This window comes from Electrona antarctica (assembly GCF_951216825.1).
Source record: "Electrona antarctica genome assembly, chromosome: 8".
Lineage (NCBI taxonomy): Eukaryota > Metazoa > Chordata > Actinopteri > Myctophiformes > Myctophidae > Electrona > Electrona antarctica.
The window spans coordinates 9,643,032-9,670,055 of NC_136789.1; the positions used below are offsets into that span (position 1 = coordinate 9,643,032).

A 27,024-nucleotide genomic window follows, 5' to 3' on the forward strand; every position below is an offset into this window, starting at 1 on the left:
CTTGAGAGCTTAACTCATTTGCGTGGTCGCAAAAACTCCCATCCACTCTCATGTTAGAGACATTTCTAGAACGCTCACATCTTTCTTCCTGTATCATTCCAGCATTTAATTTTCAATGGAGATTTTTTTTCTTTTGTCGCGTTCCTGAGCCCGGGTCATCGGGTCATCGGTTCATAGCAGACTCAGTAGGAGACTCAGCCAATTATTGGCTTAGAAATGTGACAAAAACAAAATAACTCCATGAATTCAAGGCTTCATGGGTTGGGTAATGGATAGAAAATAAGTAATTTTTTGGGTGAACTACTCCTCATATGGGTAGCTGCAGCTGTGGACATATAACCAGTGTTGCAACTAATGCGTTACTAAAACGTTGCATAATGCAACTACTTTTTGCGGTAACTAATAAAGTAATAACTAGTTACCTTTTCCTATTCATTAATGCTGTTATATATTTAAATGGGTGCGTTGCCTGCATTATGGGGCAAGGTCTGGAAAAGTTCAGAAATATATTGGGTGGATATTCAGATAATACTGTACATAGAACGGAATATACAATCCACACTCTCTGTAGTGTAGTCTTAGGAGTCTTGTTTAATAATAAATCTAATAAGTCTACCAAACAGACACGTTTCATCGCGCAGGCCTTAGCCACTGTTAGTATTTCCATACTAAATAAAATAATACTAAGACTGGAGAAGGCCTGCGAGAGCTGATTTAGAAGACATTTTTAGAATCTGCATCAGGTCTTAATGTGGTAAATGGAGTGCTTATTTCATGGCCTCCAAGGGCCTTCTCCCATTGTTTATATTGTGTTTAGTTTCCAAGATGGCCGCAGCACCAGGAGGGGGTGGGGCGGAAGTGAGCGGGCGGGGTCGACATATGCCCTTACTGGGCTGCATTCAAGACACTTGCCTTGTGTCTGACACCTGACTTGTGTCTGAACACAGCTTTGATGGATGTGTTCTGCTCCCCCTCCCCCCATCAAACAAAACGTTTGGTCAAACCATATGGGCTTCCATTGGAAATGCATTGGAGCGGCCATTAAACACAAACACAAGACAAACGCAAAGAAAGGTGTCTTGAATTTGTGAATGTAGCCCAGTAAGGGCATATGTCGACCCCACCCACTCACCTCCGCCCCACCCCCTCCTGGTGCTGCGGCCATCTTGGAAACTAAAGGGCCGAGAAAGGCCCTTATTATAATTTGCATTAATCTACTGTTTGTGTCATAAATACATCTACTACATCTACAGAACGCACATACTGTATTACTGTAATAAATAATAATAAAACAACTAGGTTGATTTTATATGGCGAATAATGGCTTCAACCTGTATGAATGAGGCATCACCAAATTAATAGTTTGCTGTGAAACATTTTCGGATAGTTTATGTGTGGCTGGAGCTTTGTGGGTGGGTTGCACACCATCACTTCAGCAGATTGCTTCCTTTATTCTGGTGGGAGTAGAGCCTCACTTTGTAACCATATAACACAACACCCCTGCTAACCAAATCAGCATGTGAAATTACTCCCTCCATCACTTATCTGACACTGGCAAGCACGCACGCACGCACGCACGCACGCGCACACACACACACACACACACACACACACACACACACACACACACACACACACACACACACACACACACACACACACACACACACACACACACACACACACACACACACACACACACACACACACAAACACACACACACACACACTTTTGTTTTTTAAAAGCAAAAGCCCTCTCTCCTCTACTAGGCATTGTTTTTTATTCCAATTGTTAATGCCAGCAGCAGTTATTTAAATACATACATAAATTAGAGTTGAACTCATTTCAGTGGTGCTGCCAGCATGCACGGTGCATCAGTGGTGCTGCTGCTGCAATGCATTCTATAACCTTTTCCCTTCCTTTTAAATATTTTCTCTCACATTGTTATAATGATCATTAGCAATAACCCACCTATCTGCAGACTCCCTCCCCAGTCAAAGTTCAGAGTTTTAATGAATGTAGGATTATGTGCACGATGTAGTTTACATACACACGTAAGGGACTTTATTTATTTGACTAGTTTCTTTTATTTTTTATTATTAATAAAAAAATATATAGTTTACCAAAAATCCTCTCTCTCACACTTATGCCAGTGTGCCAGTAATCACCCTCCTTGGTGCCAATGTTGCAAAGGTTGCCTACCCCTGCTTTAGGGCACAGCTAATGAGGATCCTAACAAATAAACAAATAGAATTCTCACACTCCGTGCCGTCAAACCATAGAGTATATAAAAGGATAGAGACTGAACTGGCTCCGCCCCCCCAGCTATTCATGTCAGTGGAAGTTGCTCAGTGGCGTTTTGAAGCACCCGGAAGACTGCCGGAAGTACCGTCTCAGAACGTCTACTTCCGCATTTGACCACCAAATTTTGGTGGTCAAATGCGGAAGTGCAACCGAGCGCTCAATGTTAAAGCCCAGCTGCACGGGGTTTCCCGGTCATGAATCCACGGGTCCGCCTGTAGTCCCTCCTCCTACCAATAGGGCCCAGAGCTTCAACGTTGAATAGCCTCACTGGCCCCTTGCGTCAAACGGGTGACGTCTGGGGACGGATTTGACCATATATTTCGGGGTACCCGCCACGTGGCATGCCTACAAATATGCGATAGTTTTAGGATTCTGTCCCTATACTCCCTATACAGTAGGTACGCAACTGGAACAGCACTGAGTCAGCTGAAGCTGAACGTTCGGCACGCCGACTCACTTGCTTACCGTTTGCTCGGCAGTGCCTCTCATGGCTCAAGTCCGCTTCAGACGGCGCAGCACGCCTCCGCCGTTTTATCAGGTTTCTTTTTTGCCGTAGTACTCACCCTCTCCTGGTGTGAGAACGGCACTTCCATGTCGCAGTGGTGGTGCTGCAGAAACTCTTACCCAGCACTGCTAGAACAGCAGTGCTGTACCAGGAACAACTTCAAGATTTAGATTAAGTTATGATAAATTCTGGGTTAATCACTCCTAAACAGGTACTGGTTTATTTTCTTGTACAACTGTGCACCTGGCCCCCAATCACGTTCCAAGCCATTGGATTCTATGTTTAGTAAATATCAGTAGCTATTAGCTAACGAGAAATTCACTTGGACCCAAGCTGTTCCCATAGCAACACAATTCCACTGACATGGTCTATCTATACGTTTGCTCTTCCTGAGAGCTTTCCAGATGAGTGAGTTCAGACCACAGCTGCCTCACTGATGCATTCATCACTTGACTGACACCCCCCCTACACACACACACACAATCAGATTGAACAAAACACACACACACACACACACACACACACACACACACACACACACACACACACACACACACACACACACACACACACACACACACACACACACACACACACACACACACAAAGCCCACCACTTGTGTGATCTTGACTCTTGACTCCACACAAACACCATCCAGCCCTGGCTCCCTCATGACCCTCCGTTTTCCTCGTCATTAGCGCCACTGCTAGCAGCAGTCTCCCTCCTGCTCTGTTTACCGCTCTGCTTGTTTGTTTTCAATCTCCTCTGAGCAGAAGAGCCAGTATGGTTTGCGAGAGCCTCTGGAACGTGTGTGTGTGTGTGTGTGTGTGTGTGTGTGTGTGTGTGTGTGTGTGTGTGTGTGTGTGTGTGTGTGTGTGTGTGTGTGTGTGTGTGTGTGTGTGTGTGTGTGTGTGTGTGTGTGTGTGTGTGTGTGTGTGTGTGTGTGTGTGTGTGTGTGTGTGGCTAATGACTCAGTCCGGCTGCGCTAAGCGTGGTTGGCTGGGGGCGTAGTTGTCCTTTCCATGTGCCTGTGGCTGACATCTGCCTACTCAGGAGCTTTAAAGATTGTTTAATATATGCATACTAATATCAACCACACAGAAATATGCAACAGCATGCTTTGATATTTATTCCTTGGCTTAATCCTAATGTAATTCCCACCATAGCATTAAAGATTACAGTGACGAATAAGTCGTCACTCTGTGAAATAGGTTATGCTTAGCAGGAAAAAAGAAAAGGGAAAAATTCTAGTTTGGAATCCTAGTTTGGAATCAAAAATGTTTGCACAGGGAACTTTTCCAACATTTCTTATTATGTTCATGACTATGACTTTAAGAAATAAGAGATGGCTTAATTAAACAACGAAGCCACAAGTGAATTGCCAATAGAGGGATTAATAAAGTTGTTTGAAGGTGAAGCCATTCATTATTTGGGTGTCCAAACTGCATTATCTGTGCTCTGCTCAGGCTACAGTTATGTGCTGTAATTGAACGCTACACCAAATGAGAGCCATACGTATGATAGCTCCAGTTGCTAGCTACTGTAATAGTTTGACATTAATGCACAATCATTTATTTATTCTATTATGTCCCCAATTATTAATAGTAGTCTTTGTGGAAAAGGTTGAACGTTATTCCAATATACAGAAAGTGGCGTTTGACCTTTTTAGAACAATTTTCACAAGTACATTATGAATCCTTATAATTGCCTTTTTATTTTCTAAAGTTCAAGGACACTTTGGTAGATGTTTGGGTTATGTCCACACCCTGTCATGATGTAACTAGTCCAATTAGGGGCATATATTGCGCAGTTGATAAAAGATTGTGGAGTTTGTGAGGTTGTACGTTTACATGCAGTGGCAAGTATCTCCGCCCTGCTTCCCTCCACGAACACGGGCCAGACAGTCGTCAACGTCGGATGCACCACCAAGGTGGATTTGAACCAATGACCTCTGTGGTGGTGGGACTTTACCACTGTGTCACCAGGCCGAGCACCCCGTAAACCTCCTTTCAATACATTTGCGTGGCTTTCACCTTTCCCCTGGGGGAACAGTTTTAACATTTTAAACTTAAATGCAGCAATCTGGTGCACTTTTAAGGGGCTGAGGTCAAGTATTTTGGATCCGAGCTGGGATGTACCTTCCAGATAGTTTTCAGTCACATTCTATTACCCAAATTATCTTTTATGGCATACTGCATTAAATTACATTTAATTTATGCATTTATTTTTTATAGTATTGCTAAGACAATGCTGTGGAAGAAATGTATTGCAATGTTCTAATCCTCAAATCTATGGCTCTTGCTACTTTTTTATTTTCTACACATTTCGATATTTGATTGTTGTAATCTTTCACAGTTTGTTGGACAAACATGAACCATTAACATAATCTGTTCTACAGATGTGTCAGCATCATCAAGATACATAATCTTTTTTCACAATTATCTGGCCAACTTTCTAATCCTGCCTCTAAAAAATATAATTCTGACCAATTCACTTCTACAAACTGTTACCAACTCCTAAAGTATCCTACATAATTTTTACTCATATCATCTATGCCTAGTATACTAATATTGTTCCAGTCCAATGACACTACGAGCAGGGGTGCGTAGCAGTAGTCCGACGTCCCAATAATCCGACATTACTAACCCTACCCATAACCCTAACCCTACCCATAACCGCACGCGGAAGCCACGGGTGAGTCTTAACCGGCCATATATGTCGGACTAACGGGTGTTGAATAACAGGACAATAACAGGACTCACGATTTTCAGCATTTTGTAGCATGAATGCAAGCATTATTTACCTCCCCCTCACATAGCTGCACGCTCCAGCATCAAGCAACGAGGGTCAATGTGAATGAATAATAGATGTCAGCAGTACTCACGATGACTGATATCAGTTGGCGTTTAAGAAATGCTGATATTTTCTCCTGGTTTTGACATTTGGTGTCAACGTCTGTCCATTAATAATTCACCTATATTTAGCTTTTATTGTACTTTTATTGTGCGTACTGTAATAACAAGTCAGTTGTCCCTCATGCACAAACACAAACTGTGTTTATCTGGGCTGAGCTCCGCCCTTTGTGAGACAGCAGAGGAGGAGAGGAGACAAAATTTAACAAACAATAAATGACAACAACAAACAGACAACAGACATTACGGGTGTACATTAGCTCTATAACATAATCATGTATATTATTTTAAATGATGGAAATTGACACATTATGTAAATAAAAATAAATGAATACAATCGGTTCAATATGAGACTGTGACTTCATAAGCAACAAATTAGAATATGACGGACCGCCACCGTCCAGTTAATTAATAATAAACTCTTAAGGGAAACTTATTGTCTCACTATGCCCAGAAAGTTGCCTTTGATTTAATCAAGTACCGTGTTAAACTCTGTGTAACATTCCATGCATTACTATGACTTAAAGCAATTACACAGTCTAAAAACATCTGCACCGCATGCAGAACATTTATGAATCCTCTAGATATTAGTTGTCCAAATAATGTCTTCCTTCTGCAAACTCGAAGGCCATTTCTAAGGCTTGCCATTGTCACATATTAGCTGGCCAGGAGCTTTCAAATCATGGAAAATTTGATGTGGCCGCTTTTACTCTGTAAGTCCCCCCTTCCGTTCCGGAACAAAAACGGGAGACATTTTTGCTTGCTTACCTCGCTAAGATTCCGATAAAAGTCGCTGATGATCGCTCGTTCATATTTTGAACGAGAGGCATGTTGAAGTCAGAAATGAAGAGCTTAGTATATCCATCTGATCAAAACCACGGAGAGCTCCCTAGATTAGGAGATACGGGGGATTCTTTCTGCAGCGGTAAACAGGGAAGTGAACAGGACCGCGGATAAGCGAAGAGCAAGGAGCATGGTGGCCTTGGAGGGGAAAAAAAGGAAACAATTCAGAATATTTTTCTCTCGTTTTCTTATCAATGAAAATGCGCTAGGACGTGTTAGTCCGGTAGCTTAGCGAAATGATGTGGATGCGGCGGTCAAAAGTGCCAACATTTTTCCACATGCTCTCCATAACCATATGTTTCATTTTGGAAGGGGGGCCACGTCATCAAGATGACCGACTCAACACCGGGCACTGCACTCCCTGTGGGTGTGTGGAACGTGTGTGTCGAATTTGAAGTTGGTGGGGCAAACGGTTCTCGAGTTACGCGGATTACAGATGTACAGACACACACACACAGACTTTGTGCATTATAGTAGGATGTTGCCATCTTGTTGTAGCCCTTCTAAAAGAGATTATTAATTAATATATATGTCAATGGGCAATGCCATGAGTTTCAGAGGGTTTTTTTAGACTGTTTTTAGACTAGAGGAAAAATGGGGTAGGTATTTGTGGAGGAGATAAGAAAGGCAGCCACAGTCATGAAGGAAGTAAGCAGGAGTAAAAGGAGATGATAAAGGTGAAGAGAGAGGTGATGTGAGGTGGTGTGGGCTAAGAAGTGGTGAGGGCTAAGATAAAGTATATGAGATGTACAGTAAGTATAGAGGTAAGGCAAAGAGAGATGGTGAGGGAGGGAGAAATTTATTTGTACCAATTGGCTAGACAGTAGTGTAACAGGTTAAGGTGAGTATAGAGATGGAAATGTTCTAGCAAGCGAAGCCAGTCTATTGAGAAAATGGGACATATGTTTTCAGAAGTTATTTGTGACAAAAGGCTACCAGTGAGAGGGAAGATGTATAACATGTCTGGGTGTTGGCTCAGCAGCCAACACCCAGTCCAGAAGGATGGGGATGGACATTGGATGTCGACAACCAGGTCTAGCTTCCTGTGTGGAGCACTCTACCAGTTCATTGCAGGCTTTTGACGCCATAGATAAAGTGCGGTTGTAAAAGTGGTTGTGGTGCAAGGTGCTCATGTAAGAAGGCACACTGGAATTGCACAGCTCTTTGCAGTTGTAAATGTGACAGATAATTTGAATGTTGTTATCCTGTGAAGCTAATAATCTTCCATTCACTTCATTCCATTCACTGACTGCTAACAGAGTTGAAGATGATGTAAATATGTTAGAATGACCGTATTTATTAAATATTGGCACAAATAAACGTCTACTGATATTCTCAATGACCTTATTGCATTCCTTGACCTAGATAATGTATATTTTGACACCAAGATTGACCTTCTAAGTGGCTTAGAAGCCGAGATAGTGGCACTTATAGATATGACATGGCGGCCATCTTTGAACGCCAAGATGGCCGCCTTCTGACATCTTGATGACGTGGCCCCCCTTCCAAAATGAAACGTATGGTTATGGAGAGCATGTGGAAAAAAAATTGGCGCTTTTGTCCGCCGCGTCCACATTTTGCTAAAATATGGCCTTAAGCTGCCTCACTATGTACACAACCCGTCGGTTGGATTAGTTCTGACGTGCCCACACGTCGTACAGTCTGAAGTTCTGAACCAGTTAACAGTCAAGACACAGCAATATTCCATGATTTGAAAGCTCCTGGGCAGTTAATCTGTCACAACGGCAAGCCTTTATAGAAATGGCCTTCAGTTTGCAGAAGGAAGACATTGTTTGGACAACTAATATCTAGGATTCATAAATGTTCCTGAAGTTAATGAAAAGACTCAATGGGAGAAAATAGAGGGCTGGGGAAATGAGAGGGCTAAGACATTTAGGTTTGGAAATGAATATTTTGCGGATGTAATTATCTATTTTGACAAGAAAATCACCTTTACATTTTGAGAGCTTTGTAGACCATACATCACGCCCAGACACGCAGAGTGTCTGGGCCATTTAATTACAGGAAAGCAGTTATGTTTATTCTGGATACTGCAATGGTGTGTGTGTGTGCGTGCGTGCGTGCGTGCGTGCGTGCGTGCGTGTGTTTGTGAGTGCGTGAAGCACATTATCGGTACATTATGAGACAAAGCATAAAAACAAACATACAAGCAACCAAGTACAAGGTATGAAGTCCATCTATATGGTTTGGCAATGTTTTTAAAGGGCAATATAGAATTGTAACTAAAGTAACATTTTCTTTCAAGTAATACAGGATACGCTGTTAAGGTGCACTACTAGGTGCAGGTGCAGACTGTTAGACTATATATACATACCGTAGTCACAGGTCACAGGTTATTTGGTTGTTGACTCGGGTAACCATTTTGAACTTGGAAATGAAGTACAATCTCTTATAGTCAAAGGTAGATCATTCCAGATTATAAACAGCCCTGCAGGATTTAGAGGACGTTTTTTACCGAAGGAATCAGCCCAAGAGCTGATTCCTCTATAGCAGTGGTTTTCCAGTGGTCCTTGAGGAGGTTCCAGGTGGTCCCCAGCTAAATGATGGAGAGTTGGTAACCAAATGGACCATTATAGAGCTTTGACTTTTGAGAGTGTAAAATGAAACCATTCATTTTATAATCTCAAGAGTTAAATTATTGTTAAACATTTGCATTACTTAATTTACAAGAAGTCTACACAATTAGAGAACGTAGAAGAATTGTTATTTTGTTTGCCTGTCATCTCTCCTAATGCTAGCAATACAGCATGGAATTGAGACCAAAATCTTATCCAATGACAACAAAATATTCTTTAGTTTTGGGTCTGAGAGGCTAAATCTCATCAAATGATGGTCTGTGTCTCAAATGCCGAATAAATAATGGTCCTTGATATGAAATGGGTTGAAAACCACTGCTCTATAGGGCTTCCTTTCTATGAATATGCTAAAAGAAATCTATTGTCTATTGATCGTGTCTTTTGTTCTTGCTCAAGAACGTAATGTATGATTTGTATTCTTTGTTTCCTGCTGGACATGAGTAAGCCTTCTTTATAACAAGTGTCTCTCTGTGTTGATCAAAACAGCCTTCATGTGCATTAGCGAGTGAGCACTGTACATACAATGATCACGTAATGATCATGTATTTTATTCATTGTTCATATTGTTGGATCTGTGGAAATAACATTTTTGGTATATTAGTAGCAGTTTTAGGATCACAAATAAAAAGGAATTGTCATTTAATCTATTAACTAATGTACTGTATGACATGAAATCTTAACAATCTACATTTTTATAATGTGTAAAACTGTGCTCGATTAGCAAAACATCTGATTCTGTCACACATGCACGCAGGCACATCACCACCATTCACTGTAAGTTCCCCCCCCCCCCCCCCCCACACACACACACACACACACACTTGTTTCCACTTGGACGTCAGCAACAACTCTGTTTCTGCTTTATGAAAGCCTATTGGCCCATTTAAGATTGATTGAACGGCGGCTGTGCCATTTTTGCCTAGCCAAAGCATGCCTACCTGGGAACTTTGGCAGAGAATAGGCTAAAAATAGAACAAAACTTCGACATGCGGGCATCATCCCCTCCCCACCCCCTTATCATTGGATGCAGGACTTTAACATTGCTATAGAAAAGAAAAAAAGAAAAATCTGAAAATAGTAGCTCTGCATTTACACAGATGAAAACATCTTCATATTTTTGGAAATATTACATTTTGTCACCTCTCAAAAGCTTTTGACCTCCACCTCCACCATTTTGGGTTGAAAACAACCGTGCGTGCGTGTGTGTGTTTATTAACCCATTTTGGCCTGACGTCGAAATTTTTAAAAAAAAGTCTTCTAATAACAGTTTTCTGAAATACCTATGTTTTTATATCAGTGCTGCTCAATATTTGAGTTAAAAATGTTTGCTCTGAAAGAATATATTCAAAGATTTGCGCCACATTTTCACGATTTTTCAAAAATAGCAGACCTACAAGTTCATAGCGCGGCACTCGGTGCTGCGCTATGAGCTTGTAGATCTGCTATTTTTCAATAGCTAAAGTATAACATAATGCTTAAAACACCAACAGGGGTTCCCGCCCAAAATGGGTTAAGTAATGCATTCAGTTTCTTACTACGTTGTTGTTGTGTTCCAAAATATCCTTTGTGCCAGGACCCTGCAGCATTCGTTTTGGAGTGGTACAAATGGAGCTGTCATGGTGTGTGTGCGTGTGTGCACTGTGCACATTTTTTGAAAGACCAGGATAGGCTGACACTGAAACAGGTTGTGGATTGTAAACCAGCTGCATAACAGTATGCTGTAGGTCGGAGATGGCTTTAGAGTCTGATTGAGACCTACAGGTAGACATTGAAATTCCACCTTAACAGGAAGACACATTGGAGCTTTCTCTGTTGTATCAGACTATGTATGTGTCTGTTAGATACGATAAAACAAGATAATAGTAGCATGCGCGTACGTGTGTCCACGTGCGGGCAGGCATAGTGCATACCCACAATTTGTGGCACCTATTTTTGAGTCAGTCAAAAAGTCTGGTCTCGCCAAAGTAGGGTACACTCTAGAATTAGATACATTGCAGGCAGGGTTACCATGCTCAAAAGTCCATTCAGTAAAGACTAACTCCAATGGAAACATTAATAATAAAGCTAATCATTCAACAGGGATTGGACCTGTCTGTCCATGGCCGGATTGTGATTTCATGTAGTTGGTCGTTTTAGCAGGTGAATGCGAATCCGATTGCGCATGATGCATATTAATAACAAGGTTGCCGTTGTTTCCTGTGGTGTGACACTTAAACCTGACTTCTAAAACCCGTTCCAAGCGGGATCCCACAGCATGGGAGTGGACAGTTCATGGAAGTGAGCGTATTATTGACCTTTTTCCAGGCTGTCATCTGGCTGTCACTTCATACTCCATGGGTGGCTCAACTTCTGCTTCAGCATCAGTGTGGGCTGGCAGTGCATGACGGCAGCTAGAGGTTATGCTAAATTCATAACGGTACACCCACGTTCACTTTCATTATTCAGAAATCAAGCCTTTCCAGTCGATGACACAAACACACATACACAGATCTGCAATCAAACTCTCAGACATCCATGGCGACACAATCAGACAAGACGAGGTGCAATCAGACACTCTGGGAAACGACAACTTTCTCCTTCTCTCTCCTGTGATCTTTCTGGTTCTCGTTCTGTTTCGCCCACAAACATGTGCGCATACACGTGCACTTGCTCTGACCAAATTCACTATGAGTTATTATGTTAACCAGCAAGCACTGCAACAGCAAAATGAGAAGTAAATGAGTGTATGCCGTTCACAAGCCACATGCGTTACGTGGGCCCACAGAACACCAGAGCAAAATAATTTCTAACAAAGTGTAGTGTGTAGCCACAGTTAGCCATTATGGCCTAAAAGCTATGCTACTTTGTTGTTCTGAACGAAAATAACATCGCCTGGATGCAACTGGGACGTATCCTCATCAGTGATGTATCCCAAGGTCATCAGGGTTTCGGGTCTCTCGAACATCATACCCCTCACTCGGGTGACCCAGCCGGGGTGATCAAGTCCCGACTTACGTCCCAGTAGCTACCCTCGATCAGACCACTAGGGAAAGACAGGGCCGCACAATCCGTTGGGACCACTCCAGAACTACTATGCCGGGACTGAGAGGTACAATTCTGGTATGTGGAGGGACTAGGCTCTGTGGGTTGCCTCCTGTCCGGGCCCCTCCTACATCTCACCAGGTCCACTCCTGCTCTCACCAGGAGTACCGCCAGGACCTGTGCGTTGCACCAGACTCCCAGCACACTTCATTCAGGAGTGGTGGATTAAAGTTACATAAAGCCTTTATTCAATGCAAGCGCTGTGGTATAGTAATGGTTTTAACAAATTAGGACATCAGCCACTAAAATAGAATAATTATAATGTTCAGACATAAATTCTACCGAGTGTCAGATGGGGAAAAAACAAAGGGGGACACATGAAAAGACCATTGTACAAGCAGCACATTTGAATTATTTCCATTTGTCTCTTTTGCTTTCAATCTCAAGTACAAGATATTAGTTATGCACAAAACACTATCTGACAAAGCCCTCATATAGAGAGCTGAATAATAATGGGCTTAGTAACCGTTGTTCTGCAGAATGTATTTGTATCTCAAGTTACTTTTTTGACCCTCTGCATTACAATTTGTATTTAGCAGACGCTCTTATCCAGAGTGACTTACGAGGTCAGCGTAAGCAACATGAACTCTACTGTACTGTAGCAAGTGGTCAAGGAAATGGAGTGCTAAGAAAACAGCTATGTGGTACCAAGTACTGCAACTAGAAGTTACATCAAACCTACTGTATATCAAATATTTAGCCATTTTGAATGCCTAAGCAAAATATCTACAGTAAATACTGATATTGCAATGACTGTATTGTCTAAGGCTTGACTTGTTTGCCTTTGTGACATAGTCTAATGTGCACATGTTTCATTGTGAAATAAATGCTATCTTGGCACTTTTAACCCTGGCAGTTGAACAGGACCTCAGGTAGCTCTTTGGAAATTTTCTATATTGTATGTACAGATTATAGATTTTTAGATATTAATACTGCATGATTAGACTGATGATAGGTTCTTGGTTTACCTATGATCCTAGAGTATACTATTTCTACGCATGTGGTGTATTGCTTTGTGTTTTCCTTGCTTACTGTAAATCGCTCTGGATTAAGAGCGTCTGCCAAATGCTTAATTGTAAATTGTTTTCACACCAGGGGGCGTAGGTTTATACATTTAAATCTCCCCAGAAGTATCAGTAGGTGCAGATCTCTGACCGTCTGTCACAGAGGGCTCTATTGTCATAGCATCGTAATGGTAATTTCTGTTTTTAAAGATCGTTATCCTATGATTTAGAGTTTCTGCCGATACCGATTTTTCCTTATCTGATATTTATATTTTTATAGAACACTTATGTCATATCACAATAGTACAATATCCAAAATCACAGACAATATCCAGTCTATCATCATGATATGGATATAATATTGATACTAGGGATGTCCCGATCACGTTTGTTTTTGCTCCTGACCCTATTCCGATCATTTGAAAATGACATGATCGGCCCCGATTTCCGATCACGTGATCGGATCTGGACAACCCTAACTGAAACCGCATATGGTTGACTGGAGTCCCTCAGGGCTCACTACTAGTGTATTTTCTGTTATCTGTTCTTGTGGGGAAAGCGCGTTGTGAGCTTGTCGATCTGCTATTTCCAGCGAAAGCTTTCCCCGGATGCTTGCTTAATGTAAGTCGCTCTGGATTAAGAGCGTCTGCTAAATGCCTAAATTGTAAATTGTATGCTGGGGTTTAAGTGGTTAAACATCCTCTATCCTCTCCACTTCTGTCTTGCTTACCGACAAAAGAAAGGAAATATATTTTCGTTTCAAGGTAAAAAGAAGAAAACAAAAAGAAAATATGGAAATAGCAATCTTTATCAATACTTTACCTAGCAATATAAAATTGCTTCACTTTTCAAGCCCTTTGGGTACTTAATACCGCTATATAAATCTGAGCTATTATTATTATTATTACAAGAACAATGTTGGTGTAACTACGATATTAACTGAAGAAGAACAAAAAGAAGAAGCTCTCAACACTTCATGGGTTTCACTCTCACTTCACCAGACAGTTGAATTCGTTCAGGGCCAAAGGTGGTTTTGTTTCATGACTTCACATAGCTGCAGATGTGTTTGGTCTACTTTTGAGGACATGCATACATACAGGCCCTGTTCTGCACAGCTTCACCGTCGGTCACGTTGTCTTTCACATTAACACAATGGCAATGTGCCGCCTGCTGGACGAAAGTGGTATGGCGCTTGGGTGCCGGTGATTTCAGGCTATTCCACTATCACGAGCGTCTGCTTTTGGCTTCCATCTTGGATGCTAAAGCATAGCATCAATGCTAGCGAGCTAAAATTAGGTCAATCCTTGCTCTAGAAAACGCCAATGTTCCCATCGCGCTCACGGATAATCAGAAAAGACCTCTGAACATCGCTGGCGTGCAAAGGCCGCGACTAAAACAGAAGCTAATGTCGTTGGTCAGAAACGGTGCTGGCGGGGCACTAGCAACCGGAGTCCGGAGCGGTTAAAACAATGGAAAATAGAGAGGCAATGTTATAGCAATATCAAACGCCTCAAGACGGCCCAAAAGTATTGCGCAAAATGAATTAATCTGGACGAGTATACCTGTCAACGGGAGCAAATGTGTTAAAGACTGTGATTTAGGAACACCTGTTGCGACTTGCTGACATTGTCAAACCCCTCTGTGCAAGAGCATGTCCGTATTGTGTTCTTATGATAGTAACTTGATGATGTACATCACTCATGTCACTGATTATGCATTGTCGGCCCATATTTCTCTCTTCTGTCTCTTTTTTTTCTCCTACCAGTTGTGAGTCAGAACCTGGTGACGGACAACGTATCAGTGGTGGAGGGTGAGATGGCCACCATCAGCTGCCGGGTCAAGAACAACGACGACTCCGTCATCCAGCTCCTCAACCCCAACAGACAAACCATCTACTTCAGAGACATGAGACGTGAGTACTGGTGAACCCTGCTGACCTGAATCAACGGGGAAGATTCGTTTGAGAGGAGAGAACGATTGGAATCAGAAACTACAGTCATGCACAGAGCCTATTAACCTAATTACTATTAGTCAGATAGCAAAGAGATTTGGTGTAGCGGGAACAAAAAGAGCGCACCAAGTACAGTTTAACTAAGGATAGAGGATTTAAGTGGTCAATCTTCGAGAGTGGATCATTTTGTTATTAGACAGGACGATGTAAAAGACGGGGTACCAAAGAGGGCAGATGAAGGATGAGTGGATGATGAAAGGAAGTAGTAGGAACGTTTGTTGCAAAAAATCGTCTGTTGAATGGGCAGTGTGTACGCTGTCGCATCAAGTCGCAAGTTGTACAGTATGGAAGCGTTAAATAGCAGTGGGCTTGTTGTTGAAAAAGACATGAAGCCTTATATTAGGCTACTTGCGTAATGGGGATACTTGATAATTTTGTCATATGCATTTACCTTGCAGACGTCAGATTCTCTCATTTAGTTCATGGATCCATTAGCTCTGTTATCCAAATGTTCTCCTTGGACTACTTCAGAACACCTGACTGATTGATTGATTGATTGATTTAGACCGATATGCGAGGTAGATACACTCTCACGGAAGGGTGTGTGTGTGTGCACTAGACCCTATGTACTATGGCAACTTTTTTTTAAATGTTTTTTGTGGCTTTCACCTTTATTTTATCGAGGGACAGACAGTAGGCTGACATGAAATGGGGAGAGAGATGGGGGAAGAGAGATGCAGTAAAGGCCGTCGGGATCGGGAGTCGAACCCGCGGCACACTGCCAGACTGGATTACCAGCCAAGGTGCCTGGACCAGGCCTACTATGGCAACTTTTAAGCTCAATCGTCCTAAAACCACTCTAAATGCAGACTAGAACCTAAAATGCCAAGGTCACAACTGAACACTCACACAAACCACCCCCACCCGCCCGCCCGCCTGGTGTTGATTTTGTGATTTATTCATATTGATGTCGAACACCTGGGAGGTAAAACTAATGCATTCATATTGATGTAGAACACCTGGGACGTGAAGCTGCTCTTATCTGAGAGAGAGAGAGAGAGAGAGAGAGAGAGAGAGAGAGAGAGAGAGAGAGAGAGAGAGAGAGAGAGAGAGAGAGAGAGAGAGAGAGAGAGAGAGAGAGAGAGAGAGAGAGAGAGAGAGAGAGAGAGAGAGAGAGAGAGAGAGAGAGAGGGAGGAACATTCTTCAATATCCTGTGAGGTGACTTGTCCTTCAGTACTGGCTCTTCATGACTGGAGGGTGGGAGAGTTCAGTGAGGACAAACATTAGATTTGATACTATTGAGGAAATTAGCCCTTCGCTAAGTCCCTCCCCAACCCGACTTGGCAAGCTTTCGTTCTCACCCATTGAGATGCACGTTAAATGACGGGATTTCTCCATCTATAATCGATCATTTCAGTAGATAAGAGTTTCAAAATGTCTTCTAAATCTAGTCAACCAGGCCTGCAGTAGGCTATATGCACTGGACAAATGTGCATGACATTATTTCAATAAACTGGAAATACGAGGAAATGTTAGAGGGAGAAACAGTATCCACCTCGATCAACTTAACGACCGTCCGACGGGAGTTTTCATGTAATGCATGGTAATTAGGCTGCACTCTTGGGCCCCATACTCACATAGGCCTCATACACACATATCAAACACATGCTCTATGTTCTGTCAATGCTTTTCCAATGGAAGTCACATGGTTTGACCAAACATTTTTGTTTGATGGGCAGAACACAGCCATCAAACACAAGTGTTTGGTTAAACCATGTGACTTCCATTGGAAAAGCATTGAGGCAGCCATCAAACACAGACAGAACAGTGTGAACAGTGTGTATGGGGCCTTAGGCCTCATACAAATAAAGCTCCCATAATCAGAGCAAATATCTTGCAGTGTATAAGGGCAATATAGCATTTCAAGGTAGACAGTTTTTGCAAGACGATACCCACATGCTTCTTTGAGATGAGTCATTTTTTAGATCTGTACTGTTTTCTGACCGCTCACTAAGAAATGCCTTATCTTTATTCCCCTCATTGTTTGTTGTTTTATTTTTATTTTTTGTGGTATGTGATATTAAAAGAGGGAAAGCTGTTCAATATGGTGAGAGAAGCGTACCTTAGTTGTTTTCATTTGTTTTTTTGTGATAGAATTCGCAATTTCTCCAATCCTCATTATTGAGAGCTTTTAGTCCTTGAGTGCTCTTTAGTACCAGTGGTTTTGTTAAAAGTTCTGAAGTTCCACACTATTTGAACACTCTCTTCAAGATGCTGAGAGGTATTACATTTTCTTTACCAGGAAAACTAATTTGAGCATGAATATTATGATTACAAGTTACAACGCATTTGATTTGATTGTGTATCCATGAATCCAGTTCTACTTATAAGTTATCATCACAAATAGTAGGCTACTCCCATATGCTCACTGTTGTCTCATATGAAACGTTCATCATCTAAATGCACTTGACATTAACATCACAAGTAAAGTCAGCGAAACACATTCCAGCCCTTCTATTTTCAGTGATAATCACGTTCTGAAAGAACTGTGACCCCATATTCTGGGGCGAACATCTTACAATAAATGCCCCACATCTCTGTAGGCACGTGTGTGTATGTCTGTAATCCAGGTAACTCGAGAACTGTTCGCATCGACTTCAAATTTGACATACGCGTTCCACACCACCACAGGGAGTGGTCGGATACACGGTTGTCCTCAACCGCAACAAAAGGCTCTGGTCAAACTCTGCCAGTGGACCTAATGAGCCTAAGTCCCTCACCTGTAGAATTCCAGGCCTCTGCCTCAGCCAATTAATTGCCATGCCAACCTCACACCTGCCATTTGATTACTTAACCAGTCCACTTTTCACAGTCAGTTTGCACTCTTCAGACACAGGCAGACAGCCAGATACAGAGATCTCCATATATGGGCACAAAAGGGTCACAGACAGATGTTAAAACGTGTGCTATGACAATGGTTACTGAATACTAGGTTCCCAACTTGCATCGTTCCCAAGTAGGCCGGTGGTCGACGGGCACAGGTCTAGTTTGGTTAAAATAGCTGTGTGCTTTATGACGGCTATTTTCATTTTTCTGTCAAGAAAACCCAAATTGATAAGTATTTGGCCGCGACCCCCCCATCTGGAAATAAAAGATTATTCCAAATTTCCATTTATTTTTATTTTTTATTTATCTTTTGGATTTTTTGAAATGTGTTAAATAGCAGATATACATACTGTAGGCTCACATCATGGCACAAAGTTGTAGATATGCTATTTTTAAATCGCCAAAACATGAATGGATAAAGTGCTTTAAAAGATTGTGATGCTGTAATAACTAACTACTTTTGCTGGGGACCCCTATAACGCTCCCAAGCACCCCTGGGGGTCCACGGACCACACTTTGAGAACCACTGATCCAAATTCATAGGGTTTAAGCACGCTGGGCTAGACCTAGGTGGTTGTGTGTGTGTCTAAAGGGATGTACTGTACCAATAGATAACTTATCTTGTGACCACCGCGCTCTGACTTAAGGTGCGTTACCCGTTCAAATCGTTTCGGCTATCCAGCCTTCATCAGTTCACACACTGATGAAGGCTGGATAGCCGAAACGTCTGTTGTCTTTAATTCACTCCCTCAGGAACTGAAGCTCATTCGCCAAAAGACCTCTGACCTTTAGATCTCTAGATATTTTTTTTTAATGATTTTCTCGATCCATTTTTTGGATATCCTATCATATTTCTTACATCCACCGAATGTGATGATGTATGATGATGATAAGAGCGCCCCTAGCTTCCCACAAGTGTGATTTGTATTTATTACTTGTCAAATAATTTCAGTCATCAATGTTTATATAGCTCATTGTGTATATTCTTTTCGGGCTTGACCCCGTCTTATAGCTGCTTGCAGCTATATTTTGACATTGAAATGGTGAAAATAGCCATAGGTTGAGATTTGTATATACAATGTTTCTGCCCAACAGCAACGATATGCTTTGTTATGCACTTGACCCAGTAACATAAGTAGTATTTTATGAAGCAAATTCTGAATAATATTATTTCTATAATTTTATTTGATGTTTTATTTACTATTTACTGTACTCTCGACCACAGAAAACCTTGAACTATTGAATGCACTATATTTTAAACCAGAGATCAGATTATATAACTTTAGTTGCCCTATATGCCTCCAGTAGTATTTATATTGAATCTTAAATTTAATTTATTGCTTTAACCCATCTGCTGCCACCTGGTGGATGCAGAGCCAACCGCAGACTGCCGAGCCGTTTGTAGTGTAACACACGCTGGACTCACATCCTGTTTGGGCGGCCATCTTAGATGCTAAATAAATAGCGTCAATGCTAGCGAGCTAAAAGGAAGCCAAGTGTGTTTGAAGAGCTTACATCTGTCCTCGGAACAGTTGCATGAGGTTATCATGGTGAGACTCGTCTGCAGTGCCCTAAATTACCATAAAATATGGTAATATGGTAATTTGCCTGTGGACAGTGATGTCACGGTGCACAAATCCCACCCCCTCTCATCCCTGCCCCTCGCTAATCTGATTTCTTTATCTACAACTATAGGCAGGGAGAATTATAATTATATTATAATTACACTGTCTGAACATGGTCAAATGTAATATCTTGAACGTACATAGAGAAAAAGATGACTTGATATGACCTTCAGATTCAATGAGCTATTGAGTGTGTTGTGTTGGCGGTGCGGACGGTGAGGATTAGATGAGTGCTTGGGGACCACTTAAAGGTTAAGCCTGACAGGGAGAAGTTTTTTTTCCCCATGAGGAGAGAGTTTTGGGGAAAACATTGTGAAACATGAGTGATCGGCAGAGGAGAGAGAGAGAGAGACATCATCCCAGTGTTATTGATGTGTCTGTCTGTGCAGGTCCATGTGAGTCCTCCCTAGTCCCTACAGTACCAGCACCGGTGGAACAAAGTACTTAGTTACTTAACTTTACACCACTGGCTACCAGCACCGGAGGATGTTGGTGGATATTCATGTCATGATCTGTCAGAAGTGGCTGTTTGCTTGGCACTTCACAGGGAATATCAACCTTGTCAAGGGCAAGGTGATCCCTTGGTGATGTCTTGTGATCTCTCCAAGAGAGAACACTCTGACATGCAGCTCTTCATTATAGCCTGGCCCCCCGCAGGGCAGCCTCCTCTCTGCCCCCAGGAACTATGCTAGTGGAATTTTATGCTTTGGTCAATCTATGGTCGGAGGCATTATATGTTTCCAGGTTGTCTGTCCACCTGGCCGGCCTTCTGGCTGTCCGTACCTACAGTACGCCCATGTGTCCGTCCATCCATTTGTCCCAAATTTGTGAATACTAGACCTGTACGTGCCCGTTGGCCACCGGCCTACTTGAGAGCGATGCAACTTGGGAACCTAATAATACCCACTGTCAACTTGTCATAGCACCCGTTTTAACTATCTGTCTGTGTTCCACAGATCTCTGTATTTGTCTGTCTGCCTGAGTGCAAACTGACTGTGAAAGGTGGAGTGGTTAAGTAATCAATTTGCAGGTGTGGGGTTGCCATGGCAATCAATTGGCTGAGATCCATGCCCCACCCGGCTATGTAGTAGCCCATCTGTCTGTGTCCCTTTTATGCCCATATATGGAGATTTCTGTATCTGTCTCTCTGTGTCCCTTTATTCCTATATATGGAGTTCTGTTTCAGGCATGCCCAAATATGCATTGTTGTGATGTCAGAGTGTTGTGATGTCAGAACAGGCCAGCTCCATAGATGGGCCCTTGGACCCTGTCCAGAGCCTGGGCAGAGGCCTTTTGTGGCTGTTCTGGACAACCGTGGGTCCGACCAACTCGACACCGGGCACTGCACTCCCTGTGGGGGTGCGGAACGTGTCTGTCGAATTTGAAGTCGATGGGGCGAACGGTTCTCGAGTTACGGGGATTACAGCCGTACACACAGACAGACTACGTGCCTGTCGCAGTCGGCCACCAGCCTTCTTGGGAACGATGCAATTTGGGAACCTAAAGATATACGTTGTCATAGCACCCGTTTTCCAACATGGAGATCTGTGAAAAGTGCACTTGGCAATCAATTCGGCCCACTGGCAGAGCCTGATTGGTTGAGTCTCAATTGGCTGAGGCAGAGGCTGGAAATTGCACAGGTGAAAGGAGTTGGCCTCATTAGGCCCACTGGCAGAGCCTGACTAGAGCCTTTTGCGGTGGTTCTGGACAACCGTGGGTCCGACCGACTCGATACCTGGCACTGCACTCCCTGTGGGGGTGTAAAATGTGTGTGTCGAATGTGAAGTCGGTGGGTCAAACGGTTCTCGAGTTACGTGCATTACAACTGTACACGCACACACACACGCACGCACAGACGTGGCACATTTATAGTAGGATAGTATTCGACAAATGCTTTCTAAGTCAGTAGTTCTCAAAGTTTTTTGTGCCGAGGACCCCCAAAATGATCATGTATTTTGCCGCGGACCCCCATCTCAAAGTGTTTTGTGCCAGGGACCCCCAGAATAGAAGATTTATGTTAAAAAAATTGTGTTGAAAAACACTAAGATTAAGACGTCATAGACATTTCATAATCAAAGTGGTTGCTGCTATGGCCTATACTGTGAACTGTGGTCAACAGTATAAACATGCCAGTCTTTTAACCTGAATCCTCAGAATATCCATTTGCAAATGCAACATGGAAATTATGTAGTAAATATATATCCTATGAGTGTCACCGTTATAACCTATTGGTGGAGTTTAGCAGGTCAAATCCATTATGTGCTGCATTTTAGGTTTCTTTAGGTTTCTTTTCTTTCTCTTTGAAGATTAGGCATTCATGCAGGGGTCTGGCTGGCTATGGTATGTCTAGAAAGTGGCGGGTTTGATTTAATTATTAATTGGAGTTTTCATTTCCCATAAATGTCATACATCTTTTGTCCTACCATAGACACTTAGAAATGATCATGTGATGACATCAAGATTGTTTCTAAGTCACCTCCAGAAAATCATGGGGGAGGAGAGGCATGGCAGGGCTGCTGATGACTTCACATCCATGTTGTCCTTGGACGTCCTCTGGTACCTGAATAAGACATTTTATAAGTCTGCCCCACACTAGGAAGGCATACTCCACGACGAGACACATGAAGGACAGATAAGCCTGTGTCAGGACATCTGTATGGAGCCCAGCGTCTATGGCCATGTGATGTGGAAAGGGTCGATTTCAGTTGTGTGCATAAGGTTATTATCTTCTTCTGAGACAGTAAGTGTGTTATTATGTGGTCTTTAATTCGAATTATAAGCAGGGTGTCCATTCCCTGCAGTCAAAGGCTATAGCTTATAAAGCATTGGGATTGCGACCATATGATTATGGCCATGCATGCCTCCTTTCTCTTTTGGTCTCACCACTTAACGCACCGGAAATAGCACTGCGTCTTGCGCTGATCTTTATATGGAATAGCAGCCTATATTCTTGATTGGTTTGATTAAAGTAACGCCCAAACACACCCATGACTAATTCAGGGACGTTTTACCGTGTAACGCCTTGGCGCAGTGCCCAAATGAACACACCCATAATAGTAAAGTGGACATTGGTCACGCCTCCATGTCTTGTTCCGCCACTGAGCCCATGCAGGCTTTACTAGGTTCACCTTCTGCTTTTATAGCACTCACACCTCGGCTCTTTTCTACCCTGCAGGTTTATTGAAGCCAAAGGAGACTTGGAGGCTCACATTCTATCCACACTGGCATACATAGGCAGCAATAGACATTCTAATTTACAATTGTCCCTGATTTATATGGTACCAAAAACCTGAAACAAGCTTTTTTTTAACTGGGTGTAAGTTCATCTTCAACATGGGGGACATTAGAAAGTTGGCTTGGAGGAACAGCTTTTCTATCCCACACGTGAATTTCAGTATATTTTGATGGATGGTGTGTGTTTGGGACATTTTGTGAGTAGCATGCAGATTGCTTAGGAATGGACAACAAATGAATTTGGAAATTCTGGGGTTCATACCAATTCTCTTATGTTGCTGTAGGAGAAAAACCCCTGGACACGTTCAGTCAGTTGTTGGTTGGTTGGTTAATCATCTAGTTGGAAGGTAATTGTCATCAACTAACATGACTAATGAAAGAAGGGGTCTGAAACACGTAGGACCACAAGATAAATTGCCTCAGAATTGATTTATTCTCATCATAATTACTGGACATTATGTCGCTAGGTAAGCTAAAAGCTTTTTTTTTTTAAATCCAGGACATGTTCATATATGGGTTGGAACATTTACAGTTGTTTTCTTTTTTGTGCATTTCCCCTTTGTCTCAATGTAGTAGCGCCAATTCATTATTCTCCACACACATTTCTGTGTTGTCACTGCTGTTGTATCCTATACTGACTCACCTGCCAGTGGAGGAGGCCCAACCGGGAGGACGTAGAGTCTTCCTTCTACACCTCCCGCCCAACACTCCCTGCTGACAGGTTTTCCCTGTTTTTACAAGGGGTCCATGAACTATGCTTCAGCTTTCGACAAGCTTGCAGTGTCAACATGATTTCAACTCGTCCTAACCTTTTGCCCCTTATTCTTTAGTAGCGGTCTTATCAGGTTTTAGTGTATAAGAGGCTGTCATAATCTGGTGTGTGGAAAACCTGTGCTGGCAAGTTGAATTAATTCAAGTGTGCTGACCAGTACCTTAAGAGGATCGGCTCTTTTAAATATCGTGGTGGAGAAATAGCAGCTGCCAGTTGGGCAGGTAGAGAAAAGTGAACATACACATTATTTGAGGTGTGTTGGTATTCTGTAAAGAAGTATTTAGGGATTTCTCTTTTTAGGTAATATAAATGTACTGTAATGTAAATGTATTTATTATTTGAATGAATATAATGTACCAGGAGGTACAGTATAGCTAAAATCACAAATTCAAAAACGACAGACATGCTGTTCCGTAGTCCAGGGGCGGTGACAGAAAAGGCATGGCAGACCCCTGAGCCTTAGATTGATTCATTAAACAGCTAGGATCCACAAATTAGCCGATCTACAAGCTCACAAAGTGTTGATGTAGAATTGTCTATTTTAACTATTTTAAAATGTTTTTCTAAATAGCAAAAAAAAGAAAAAGAAATCACACGTGTGAAGTGAGGGACACTCTTATAATATCACATTCTGTGCTCAGCCAATCAAACCATCGATATGGGGTGATCAGCCAATGTTTGTGTTCACACAAACCCGGACGCTCGGCATAGGAGGGGCTAGCGCCCCTCAAAAATGTCCAAATTGTTTAGGCATAAGGGATAAGGCAGTGTGCAGGATAGTGCACTTTATGCCCCCAAGGCATTTCATGAGGCTGACTAGTTTGCACTAGCCAGAGATAAAGCTGTGTGTCATTGTCATAACAGTGGAATTAAATGTCATATTTCTGAATGATTTGGCCTAGGGGAAGCATGTATATGGAACCTTGTGGCATCCCCATGGGGAGGCAATAATAATAGTACATCTGTAGAGGTTAGAGGTGGTGTTGGGTAGGATACATACATGTCATTAAAGCTATTTGAAGCAGACTGCACACCAGATTGGACGATCGATGTGCCGCCATCTGTATTATAGTTCAGGTATCATTGCAATTAGCTCTCTCCATCAGTACAGTGGGCATATAATTGAAAATAAAAAGTAATTTGTTTCCGTCTCTGAGGGATCCTGTCTCTTCCTTTGGTGTCAATAATGAAAAGCTTGCCATCTGTCCTTTCTCACCACTAAAGACATTATTAATATTAGTAGTAGTAGTAGTAGTAGTAGTAGTAGTAGTAGTTTTATTAGTATTATTCAGGTCAACATTGTGTTAAATGAAAGTCTGGTCAGGTCACCCCACATTTATTTTTAGGTAATTTAAATGTACTTTAATGTAAATGTATTTATTATTTTAATGAATGCAATGTTATTTTATCCAATCTATTTGGTGTATATTTATCTATGATAAGTCAAGTCAAATGTATTGTATTTATAAAGCACATTTAAAAACAACCCTCACTGACCAAAGTTCTGTACAGACCAGGAGGTATAGCTTTAAGATCACAATTTTACACAAAAACTACTGACCGTTTGTGTCGCAGATAATTGGTCAGCAGATGAGGTCAGCAATTAGCATGTAATAATCTCAATCATTCTAACACAATGCAATACAACTTTGATGGGCACCTCTCAGCGCTCTAAACTAATTATCACAACTGATTGAGTCCACTCAGGGAAAGTGTGCTCATTATCGCCCTTTCTCTTAACCAAACCCGAGAAGAACAATTAATATAGCCAACCAATGAGGGAGAAGACAACAAGGGGGTGTTACTGTACATTGGTGGTGGGAAAAGGGATTAAGCAGACCATTTGCAATGGCCAAAAATGAAAAGAAAAGCCAAAATATTACTCTCACAATTTTGCTGTGTAAGTTAGGTGACCTTCACACCAGAAAGCTTTACTGCAATTAAAACGAATCCTCCTGCACATTGTCGGAAAGTGCGCTTCGTTTGGCAGGTGTGAAGCATCATTCGAATCCTAAGGGAACTGCCCATAGATCCGAAGTCCCGTTAGTCCGAACATGCATTAAGGTTGGCGAACTGCAGGTGGGAATGCAATCCGCAGTTTGAGACGGAGAAGGCATATTTTACGCAGCGCAAAGATGTCCCGTTACCGTGGATAGACGTGGTCGAATGAGGAGACCGAAGCCCTGGTCGAAATGAGGACGAGTACATTAATCAATTGCTTAAGGAAACACATAAAAACACTGCAGTGTAGCCTACAGAATATTCGAGAATTCTGTCTGTGCGTGCCGTAAACATGGAGTGCTATCAATGTGTGGGGAGTAGGGACTTTGTCTGTCTGTGCTCAGTGCGCTGAGCGAGCTCAGCTGTGCCTCTATGCCCAAAGGAACAGTGCGTGCGGACTCCGGAGGGAGGGAGGGAGGGAGAGAGAGAGAGAGAGAGAGCGAGAGAGAGAGAGAGAGAGAGAGAGATAGGTCCAGTCCCCGACGGCACGACACATGCACGTTATGAGTATAATTTTAACACCATAGATTTCACTGTGTAGGCTATAGTTTATGAATTGAACACGTTGATAAAGGTCCCTGCTGCGTTTCCAATTGCTGCGGTTATACAGCGCAGTGTGAAGGCAAACCGCAGCAAATTAAATATGCAAGAATCCCAACTTCTCCGCCCATTCGCACCGAGTCTACCGAAGTATTAGGTGGGAATGAGACCTTAAAGACTTACCCCCCCCTAACGCTACACACCGTCTTGAATCTGGGGTTTGTGGTCAGGTTTGAATGCAGAGATTCCTGCAGGAGTTTCCTTGTGTTGGACTTGGACATGCCTGCTATTTTAATTATCTCTCCATATTGCCTGACTGGACCCTTTGGCTATTTAAGATAACATGAAAATAAGCAATGTATATTCAACACCACTTTAAGCAGCTGATGACCTCTTGTGAGTGAACTGAAATGAAATGAAGAAAATGCTATTGTCCATCAATATTTGGTAAATGAATCACAAGGCATGTCCATCTGTCTATCAGTGTTGTTATTTTGGATCATTTCAGCAGGTATGTTTACTTAAATCGCTTTATTCATGAGCTGTCTTCAGGTCTCGCGGGCAGGTTATAATCAAATAGTGGAAATTAGGTATCACAGTACCCTCAGTCACCTACAAAACCAATGATGTCTTTTGAATACTTGGGGCAGAAATAAGAACAGTCCTCTGTGAGTCTGACTGAATGCTGCAAAGAAGTTTCAAGTGATGTAGGTTTTTTGGACAACATTAAAGGCATTTTTTGCAAATTGTATAACAGTGTCATCAT

The 27,024-nt window shown here is 42.2% G+C and overlaps 1 protein-coding gene across 2 annotated transcripts in view; it reads left to right on the plus strand.

Annotated features, from left to right (window-relative positions):
• The window catches only part of LOC306927407 (cell adhesion molecule 1-like), a 350,804-nt gene that overhangs the window by 255,338 nt on the left and 68,442 nt on the right, over window positions 1-27,024 (plus strand). For both annotated transcript variants that reach the window (XM_079507131.1, XM_079507132.1), the window contains one exon: window positions 15,014-15,160. In XM_079507131.1, the coding sequence (XP_079363257.1) occupies window positions 15,014-15,160 (147 nt within the window). The remainder of the gene's footprint in view (window positions 1-15,013; window positions 15,161-27,024) is intronic.